Source organism: Salvia miltiorrhiza, chromosome 4, assembly GCF_028751815.1.
Source record: "Salvia miltiorrhiza cultivar Shanhuang (shh) chromosome 4, IMPLAD_Smil_shh, whole genome shotgun sequence".
NCBI classification, from domain to species: domain Eukaryota; kingdom Viridiplantae; phylum Streptophyta; class Magnoliopsida; order Lamiales; family Lamiaceae; genus Salvia; species Salvia miltiorrhiza.
Window position 1 is genome coordinate 6,168,416 of NC_080390.1, and position 10,344 is coordinate 6,178,759.

General features: G+C 38.9%; 3 protein-coding genes across 3 annotated transcripts; 2 read left to right on the forward strand and 1 right to left on the reverse strand.

Annotated features, from left to right (window-relative positions):
• Positions 1–2,998: 2,998 nt before the first annotated feature.
• Positions 2,999–4,353, forward strand: LOC131022435 (protein spotted leaf 11). Its single transcript, XM_057951921.1, has one exon. It carries the CDS (start codon positions 3,285–3,287, stop codon positions 4,188–4,190), a length of 906 nt encoding a protein of 301 aa, XP_057807904.1. The 5' UTR covers positions 2,999–3,284; the 3' UTR covers positions 4,191–4,353.
• An 890-nt stretch (positions 4,354–5,243) lies between these two features.
• On the reverse strand, positions 5,244–7,559 carry LOC131022437 (uncharacterized). Its single transcript, XM_057951924.1, has 6 exons — positions 7,475–7,559; positions 7,129–7,183; positions 6,911–7,029; positions 6,678–6,808; positions 6,428–6,509; positions 5,244–5,744 (listed from the first exon to the last, which is right to left on the reverse strand). Exons 2-6 carry the CDS (start codon positions 7,163–7,165, stop codon positions 5,619–5,621), a joined length of 495 nt encoding a protein of 164 aa, XP_057807907.1. The 5' UTR covers positions 7,166–7,183; positions 7,475–7,559; the 3' UTR covers positions 5,244–5,618.
• Positions 7,560–7,803: 244 nt separating this feature from the next.
• Positions 7,804–10,073, forward strand: LOC131022436 (thioredoxin-like protein CITRX1, chloroplastic). Its single transcript, XM_057951922.1, has 4 exons — positions 7,804–8,004; positions 8,361–8,483; positions 9,442–9,522; positions 9,710–10,073. Exons 1-4 carry the CDS (start codon positions 7,804–7,806, stop codon positions 9,824–9,826), a joined length of 522 nt encoding a protein of 173 aa, XP_057807905.1. The 3' UTR covers positions 9,827–10,073.
• Positions 10,074–10,344: the final 271 nt, after the last annotated feature.

Sequence of the window (10,344 nt, forward strand, 5' to 3'; positions counted from 1 at the left end):
TTTCTTGCTAACATAAAACATTTCGAACAAGTGTAAAAAATTACGAAATATAAAACATATCTTTTTTGCAGACACAAAATATTTAACATAGAACTTTTTGAACAAGCCTAACAAATTTATGAACATCTAAATAAAAATATTGTACTTATAAAAACTGGAAATATACGAGAAACTTTAAAATGACTGCTTTATGTTCATGTATAACTAGCGTTGAAACAAATCTTTCCATATTTTTGAAGATACGATGTTTCGGTTACTATAAAATAGGCTATTACAAATTTGACATGTTCATATATATAAAAAAAAGGGTTAATTGCCGCAAAATCCATATACTTTTTGGTTTTTGGATTTTTTCCCATGACCAAAAATTTTTACTTGAAAATACATGAATAGGAAAGTTGATAGGGAATTCCACCCCCCCCCCCCCGCCCCTCCAAATTAAATCCGAGCCGGCAATCGGAAAGGCAGCGTGACTATGTCGTTCGATGACTTAAACGACGCCGTTTCACATAAACATAAAACGACGTTGTTTTACTAGTTGAAGTCCAGAAATTGGGTTGGAAATTAGGGTTTACCGCTTTTTACCCTCTTTATTCACAACTTAGGGGTTCTTCCTTTCTATTACAAAGCAAAATTTCAGATTTCTTGGTATGTTTTCGATTGAATTAGAACGGAATATGGATTCTTCTTGGAGTTCAAGCTCAAATTCAGGAGTTCAAGAAATTGATTAACTTTGTAAACATGGAATTCCAGATTGACGTTGATTGCGTTCGTCTGCACACCTTTGGACACCAGATCGACGAGTTGGACCTGAGTTAGAAATTTGTCGATTGAGTAGGAATCGTCGAGAATTTGGTTGTTGAGATAGAGAGAGAGGGATGGGTTTTTGAAGGTGGCAAGGTGGTAATACTTCTGGGTGGTCTTCCACCACACCGTGACGAAAAGCTGGGGCTGCGACGAGGACGAGGACGAGGACGAGAGAGATATGATGAAATCGACGACGATTGCGCGTTGGGAAGGGGTGAATTTAACGTACCAAATTAAGTTAACGGAGATTTTGCCTTGGATATGTGAATCTTCAACTAGAGAATTGTTTAGGGCAGAAATGAATTAAGAAATTAGGGTTTGCAGATTTTTAGTATTAGTTAACCAAGTAGAAGATAAATCTGAGGTGGTGCACATGTAATATTTTAAAAATTGACACTTGGATTAAAAGCCCACACATCGGATCCACATCATCCCAGCGTTGATCGGAAAATGTGGACAGGGGAAATTTCCTTTTAATTTTCCAATTCATGTATTGTGAAGTAATTTTTTTTTTTTGTCATTGGAAAAAACCAAAAAATGAAAAAATATGTGAATTTTCCGGCAATTAACCCTAAAAAAATAGGGTTACGTCCATAAAATGTCCAGAACTTTCATTCTCTCCTAATAAACCCCGAACTTAAAAAATTTTTCCATAAAATTTCCCGATATACAAAATCTGATGACAAAAAGATGATAAAAAAAACTCCAAACTTTCAACATTTTCCAACAATGGTGGTTTCTAATATGGTTTTTCAACGATGACGGTCCCCAAAGTATTTCATTTGGCGAAGATAAATCATCTTTCCGTCACCGAATTTTATATAGCGGGATATTTTATGGAACAAACTAAAAGTTCATGATTTTTTAGGGGAAAATGAAAGTTCGGGACATTTTATGGAAAACGCTGAAAGTTCGGGACATAAAACACTATTAACCCAAAAATAAAATAAATCTGATTAAATCTCATCCATTGAATTTGAAATATGAATGCCCATGATTCATTCTTTATTCTGTACATATTTGTCTTTCTCTATTAAACATTTATCTATATACATATTGATGAGGAGTAAATCGTGCATCAGCACTGACGATACCATTTTAAGAATAGGAAAATACCTTACGTAATAGGCCGTCACGAAACATCTCATTAAGGGAAATACATTATCAGTGGCAGCGCTGGAACTTGCATAGTTCGTCGGCAGCGTTGGCATTTGTGTAGCCCAAAGACAACACAGAGAATTCAAAGAATAGGGTGATAGCGTTACGGAAGAATGTTTAGTGCTAACAAAGGAATCAAGAAAGGGATCTTGAGCAAAAGATATGAACGAGGACAAAGAACTAGGGAGCAGTAGCAATCCACGGGAAGACTAAGGGCAGCGCTGGACCCAGGAGAGTGTAAGGTCAGCGCTGGCGTAAGGTCAGTGTTAGGTTTCCAATTGACTTGAAGATGATGAGATGGAATTTTAGAGACTCAAAGACATCGCTAACGCTGGAAGAATCAACGAAAGAATGGGTTCCAAAAGAAAGATATGGATATTGCAATGATAAACGAAGAAGAAAAGACGCCAGTGCTGACTGACTGCCATACATGGAGATAAGGAGCAACATGGCCGCCAGGAGCTGGGTCATGCCAGCGCTGATCTAACAACGACGATCGAAGATCAACCTTAGAAGAATAGCGACACCCGACAAAAACTGAGCAATCAGTTAGTTATTAGTGCTCTTGATAAACGTATGTAGTTAGACATCAACGTGCAGTATACATGAACATTGTTAGATTTACTGTTTTACCCCTATGTGTATCTGTCATATAAATAGGGCATTGTACTCATTTGTATAAGGGGTTTTTTTTTTAGTCATGGAGGGGGTGATTATCTTTTCCTGTCATCTCTTTTTCAATAGCAGAAAACCTGTAAAGTGTAAACTCTCTTGAAAACATAGTGAAAACTCAGGCAATCTTCCATAGAGGTAGATCATTCGATCGAATCACGTAAATCTTTGTGTTTTTTATTTTATTTAAAGGTGTTGATACTTATTTCATCACATATATACATGTGTTAAATATTTATAGACCTAATGTTTGTTGAATAAAAGATTAAAGTTTCAATCTTCCTATCTATGAATGTATACTTTACCTACAAAAGGATCAAAATCCCCGGTTGACAAATATTCGACATATACTTCCGAATTCAATTTATGCTACCTTTTTCCATTGAGTTTAATTATCAATATTCCACACGAAACTCGAATGAGTATTTACCAAATAAAGAATTATAGTAGTAGTAGTTGAAATATTTCAATGTTGAATTGAAGCAAAAGCAATGAAGAAAAATAGACACCAACTTGGACGAAAAATAAAACAAAAAAACAGATGAAAAGTTCAAGCACTGCTAAAAGTCAGCTTATATACACCCAATCCAACCAAACCCCATCAATTCACAAACAGAAATTCCCCCAAATCACATGAAGCTTTGAAAATGGACGCCGTGAAGCGGAGAACCGTGAAAACCCTAGTCGCGAAGCTCACCTCCGTCTCGGAGCACACCCGCACGGAGGCCATCTGCGAGCTCCGCCTCCTGTCGAAGAACGACGCCGACAGCCGCCCCCTCATCGCCGACGCCGACGCCGTGCCGCTGATCGCCGAGTCGCTCTACTCCCCCGCCGTGATCCTCCAGGAGAACGCCGCCGCGGCGCTGCTCAACCTCTCGATCTCCTCCAAGGAGCACCTGATCTCGTCGCGCGGCGTCCTCGACGCCCTCTCCCACGCGCTCCGCCACCCGGCGGCGCCGTCCGTGGCGCAGTGCGCCGCCGCGACGATCTTCAGCCTGCTGAGCGTGGAGTCGTTCCGGCCGATCATAGGGCACAAGCGCGACATCATCTTCGGGCTGGTGGAGATCGTGCGGGGGCAGGGATCGGCGGCGCGGTCGATCAAGGACGCGCTGCGGGCGCTCTTCGGGGTGGCGCTGTACCCGCTGAACCGGGCGCAGATGGTGGAGCTCGGGGCGGTGCAGGCGCTGTTCTCGCTGGTGGTGAAGGACGGCAGGGTGGGGCTGGTGGAGGACGCCACGGCGGTGATCGCGCAGGTGGCGGGCTGCGAGGAGAGCTGGGAGGTGTTCAGGAAGGTTTTGGGGGTGGAGATGCTGATGGATCTGTTGGACAATGCGACCGGATCGAGTTACCGGACCAAGGAGAACGCGGTGGCGGCGCTGCTGAATCTGGTGCAGTGTGGAGGGGAGGAGGTTGCGTCTGATGTGAGGGGGAAGTTGGAAGCGAGGGTGGTGGAGGGGATCGTCGATATTGCGCAGGGCGGGACCGACAAGGGCAAGAGCAAGGCGCTCGCGTTGTTGAAGGTTCTTGATGCCACACCCACACACTCTTGTTAACTTTACTTCTCATGTAGATATATATTCTCAATCTCAATTCAATTCAACTCGGTTTTGTTTTTGTTGTTTGTACATTGTATTCTAGATTGACTTCTTGCTCATTATATTCTAACTATGATTGTGACTCATGAAATTTAAATGAATCTTCTTTTTCTGCGTGGAATGGAAGATTGACACAAAATCACTCAATTTATGTTGTCATAAAAAAATTCACTGTTTTTTAGTAGTTTATGCTTGTTAATGCTAAAATGGCCTATCTTTTTTAATACTATGATACTTCCTCAAATATCTTCCTCAATATAGAAAAAAGGAAGATGTTTGGATTGCTTATTATGTGAGTGCTTCGTTTACTTTGAAAGATTAGTTTGTAGATAAAAATAACAAAGATAATTCTTTATATATTTTGTTGGATTGAAACTTTCGGATATACCAAGGTCCTTAATTATTTTTATCATTTAAGTTAGTTTTGCTTGATTATTATCACATCAAAAGAGCGAGATTTGAGTAATTTTATTTCTGAGGATAAAAATAATCAATCATGTAAAAACATCGCCCCCTAAAAGAACATGAGAGACCTCTTACTTGTTTTAATTTAATTGTCGTTTCGACAGTATGATGATTCATTTTTAGTGGTCGTTTGGTTTGAGTAGAGGAATGAAAAGGGAATTAAATCAAATAAAGGGGTAAGCATTACTTTTATTGAGTGTTTGGTTTAACAATAAAAATGAATCATTAGTAAGGGATAATAAATTGAGTGATTGGATTACCCCTAAGTAAAGGTAATGATTATCTTATTATCCAAATCAAACAATGAGTAATAGATTCAATTAATTGATTCTCTTTCCAACCTCCAAAAACACCCAATCAAACATGGGCGGTGCAGTGGAATTAAGTTGAGTAAGATAAGCCATTAGTCAAGTCCCCATCAAGACATTCAGTAGCTGCCGTATGAAGACAATTCATTTCCAGCGATCTTTTTGAAAATGTATCACTAGATTACTTTAGAGAGGATTCGATATCTGCTGATTAAGATATTCTCCGAACAAAACCACATCGGCAAATGATGCTCATCGTAATATTTTTGAAACAATAATGATACCAAGTCTTGGCATATAATACAAAAAGTCAAATGCACTGCACTACTTTCTGAAAATGATATCAATAGACCAACATAATTTATGTATAGAGAAATAAGTAGATAATACCTAACAATTACTAGTTGCAGAGGCTGAAAGATGCAGCCAATCTTGAGACAGCCTAGTTATACACAAGTTCGATAGCATCAAGGGGCAATTTTCCCATGAATTTTATCTCAGGTTAAGCTACCTCGGAAACCATGGAGACTTTCGACTTTTCCTTACACTCGATGCCTCCAAAGCCGTGGGTATTTTGCTAATGCTCGACCGCTTCATCTTGCAACATGCAAGGTTATTTCCACAGCCATGCCTTTCTCCTCAAAAATAAAGCCAGCAGATAAGACAAGGCAGAATCGACCGAGGACAGTGCAACGATGAGCAAGGCAACAAGAACAAGAGTCAGCATTGCTGTCTTCAGCTGCAGCAAATAGAAAGATACCTCATTAGGAATGAATTTGAAGAACATGCAATATGTCGCCAACTTCAGTTCTACGCTGTCAACACTCATAAATTCGCAAAACTAATGAGATATCAAGGGGGAAAATGACATTTATGTTGAGATATATATTCATCAGAAACTAACTTGCAAGTGAAGTTTTCAAAAAAAAAAAACTTGCAAGTGAAGCCTCACTTCCCGAACTTTAAATGAGAACAGACCAACACAAAGAAACTCCAGTTGAAATTGCAGTTACAGCATATCTCCTATGTGAAATCATGTGATCACTGATCACTAGTGCACTGAAACTTGGCATTTGATGGTGAATCTAATTAAAAGTTGCAAGATTACTTGTTATAGGGGGGCATTATTGGAAGTCTATGAAACTCTTCAGAAGTAATGAATTCGGTACGTGCAATGTGGAATCATGTACCAATTCCAGATATTGGATTTAAATATCTACCAAAGAAATGGCATATCGAACCCTACCTCCATCTGCACTAAACTACACCACAACATATGAGGCACTCTTTACCTTTTAGATAAGTCTTTGTCCATTTGATATGCATTCAACATAGGGTTTAATAGGAATAGAGAAGAAAGCATTAATTTAAAATCACAAGAAAAGATTGAATTCAGTGTCAATGCAAATTTAAAAGACTAACCGTGCTCTGAAAACTTGGCCATTCAATATATCTAAGCTGGCTTGGCTGTTCAACTAAAAACAGAAACAAGCTCCGAGTGGCCCTAAGAAACAGAAAAAATATTCAAGTTAACATATAGCAATGCACAGTTGACGCAAACAAGAAAAGCATATTTAATCCCATGTTAAGTTCAAAAGTTATCCTAATTTGTTGTTTTTGCTATTCCAACTACTTTGTTCAATTTCCATTTTCCAGCTTGTGATTTTATTACCAGGTGACTGTTTGGATCGTGCTTAACCAGAAAGGCTCTTTATGATAGTCATCATTGTGATCCAGTTCATAGTTTCTTCCTGCAGCACATAAAATAGGCGTTGGGATGGCACGCCCATGAAACGACAGCTTCTGAAGATTTTGAATGTGAACAAACATCAAGGACAAATTATTGCACAGAAACACATTAAAATTAAAACTGAAACTAATGAAGGAATGATATCCTCGGCTCACCCTTCTCGATGCTGATCCAGTCTCCTGGTGAAATTTACTAAATCCGGTTGCATCGCACTTGTGAATCTGGAGCAATGGCACATTAGGGTAGCCAGCACCATTTGCCAGGATTTTAATACCTAGGTAATATAGAACCAAATGCAAAGTTATATCAAGGTTAAACCCCCCAAAAAACATGTTTTTGCATGTCTGCACAACAAGAAAAATGAAGGTAGAACCTGAGAAATTCAGAATTGACCCAGAAAATGTTGCCATGTCTATATGCGAAGTTAACTGCAGATGAATCGAGGAAGAGAGAATGATTACAATCATACACAATGAAGAAAGCCTTTTTCCAACCAACAGCGGTGGATAATGCTTGTAATCTTAAACTGGATCGAAAAATGGATTTTCCAACCAACAGCGGTGGATAATGAAGAGAAAGCCTTTTTTCTCTGAATTACTTCAAAAAAATAGTTGAATGAATCAAGCAGAGGCAGATACAATTCAAAACTCAGCAACACACATTTCGAAAGAGCAAATGAATTAACCCTGCCCACAAGCACATTACACAGAATTGCTTACGCGCGTAAGGCGACAGCGGGCGGCGGAGGTTGTGGCGGGACGGCCGAAGGATCCTTCAATCCTTCCGAAATTAGGGATTGGGGAAGAGATTAGGGGTGAATTCAATTTTTAAATTTTTTAATAAGTAAAGAAGGAACGTGAAGGGCCCGGCCCGTACCCATCTAGTGCAATCCAACCGGCCCGACCCGTGTAGGCCCGTCGCGGGCTTACTCGATGGGCTTAAGCTTCGTCTATTGCTGAGACTGTAAAATCATCTAAATTATCCATTTATTACACACTCAAATTTCTTCTTCCAACTCTTCAAGAACCTCACGCAATCAAGCCATAATATGCAAACTTCAATCTTTTCATTCTATGCTCCACCTCCACTTCAGCCTCCGAATTCCTCGCCTTGTTCGCGGAAGCCAAACACACTATTTTTCACCTCCACATTTGACAGCAGACCTTCCACCCTATCAACTCAAAGGCTCTCAAGAAAGCTTATCTGCAAACCCCCTGCAGGAAAATATCTCAGCGACGATTATCTTGTGGTATTTATCTACTCTTTTACTGCAAAGAAACGCTATTTTACCTTCTCCCTGTTGATTCCCTATGCAAAAGATTCGATTTTTTTTTCTATTGTTTTTGGTTGTTGATTTTGTTAATTTTTCTGGAATTCATGCTAGAAAGATTTGGGGAAGGCTTGTGATATTGTCAGTATAGATAGGTAGTAATTATTCCCTTGATTTTCTTCTGTTTTCTATTTGTTGATACGTTATTTATTCTCCTAAGAATTTGATTCTTTATGTGAACCACAAATTGAAGAAAAGTAAATGAATGTTTTTAAGTTAATTGGTAACTCTTTGTTCACTGTGTTTTTGCATTATCATTGTTTGATTGATTGTAGAAAAAACTATCTGCAAAAGAAATCCAGGAGTTGGTGAAGGGAGAGAGGAATGTGCCACTGATTATTGATTTCTATGCCACATGGTGTGGACCTTGTGTCTTAATGGCACAAGAGCTTGAAATGGTATGTTTTGCAATGTTCAGTAAGTGTCATCACATTTTGTTTGTAGAACATGCTCTTTTTGTTGAGTTTATGATGTTATGGTATAATCATATGTATGCAATTTTGGAGATTTCCTTCAATAGTGCCAAGCCTCCTTTCCTTAGTAACAAATTTACATATGTGTGTGTGCGCATGTGTTGGCCAAGCGGTAAAGGGTTAATGCCTAAGGTCAAAGGTCTTGGGTTCGAGTCCCATGTGGTGCGGTTTTTAAATTTCTTTATTTAATATTGTTAGTTTATATATAAAAAAAATACATATGTGAAAGTGGAATGGATAACTGTGGTAGATTAGTTTGGGCATAACAGGGAAGTTTGTTCGTTGTTGGCATAATCCAATTTTTCCTAATGATGCCATGTTTTTCCGTTTCAACGAAACTATGGTTGATTCCTCGCCTTCCGACCTATCAACTAAATTATAAGCAGAATATATCTTCAAGATGGTTTTGATGTTGCATCACTGACACCCGGTTCCACTGTCTCATCATGAACTAAACATTACTAGCTGCATTTTGCCTTACTGGTTTTCTTAGTTTGGAACTTCAGTAGCAACACAACACACCTTAGATTATTGTTCTATCATCATGGTAATGGAGAAATAATCTTCGCAGGTTTAATTTGAATGTTTTGTTCACTTTGGTTTCCCCGTCTTATCGAAGCTCAGTATGCTCCGAGCATGACTGAGTATCATCACCACTCCTTCCATATGGATGGATGTGGAACTTTGGTTACACATTAATAGTTGTGCTCTTGTTTTTACTCAGCTGCAATATTACTCATCAAGAGTTGAAATTCTGGCTTCATATAACTTTAAGGGCTGGTGATAGGATTAGGGAATGGCACGTTGAATCTGTTGTTGTATGTGAACACGCTTAATAATTCTTTAGATCTTGACTTGACTACGAGATCTGCTTGTGCTGCAGCTCGCTGTTGAGTATGAAAACAATGCAGTGATCGTGAAGGTGGACACGGATGATGAATATGAATTTTCACGTGATATGCAGGTGACGTTCTTTTCCTGTCATTTCCATAGCTTATCTGTGCACTGATGATTCATTGATGAAATGTAGCAATAGCATAGCTGCATTTTCTTATTGATACCTGAAACTGCAAACGCTTTTTGATCGTGCTCTTTTTGTGTTCGTCTCAAGAGGCCTCTAAAACGAAGTAACAAACGCGTTGATGTTACAGGTTAGAGGCTTGCCAACATTGTATTTCATCAGCCCTGACCCAAAGAAAGATGCTATTAGGACAGAAGGACTCATCCCTATACAAATGATGCGCGATATACTCGATAATGAAATGTGAACTCTGCATCTTCATCAAGAAACCGTTGCAGCTCAAGCTCAAGACTTGTGTTTACTGTGAAAATATAGGTTGTGAAATTATTGTTTCAGAGGTAGTTGGTGGAAGAGACACAGATTAGGCTAGATTTGCTTTTTCTTCTTTTTCTCTTTTCATCCCTTTGTTTTAGATAGGTGACTATTTACAAGTTACAACTAAGATTAGCTCTGTATCAGTATCAGATTCTATTAGTAAACAATTTTCCCACAAACCTTGCTTTAGTAGTGCATGAGCTTTATATTCCAAAATTAATGTGGTAAAGGGTTGCATTTTTTTATAAATATTGAGTGTTAATGATATTTAAAATATGAAGAGTTTTTTTTTTTTTTTTTAAAAAAGGAAAGACTATTTTTTGTGATACAGGGAATACTATTTTATGGTTTGTGGTTATAGGTCTAAGAGCATCCACAATAGGGCTTGCAAAGCGGGCGCGTGAGCCCTGCACCACTGCTAGGGGTGGGGTGCACACCTCACAGTGCTTT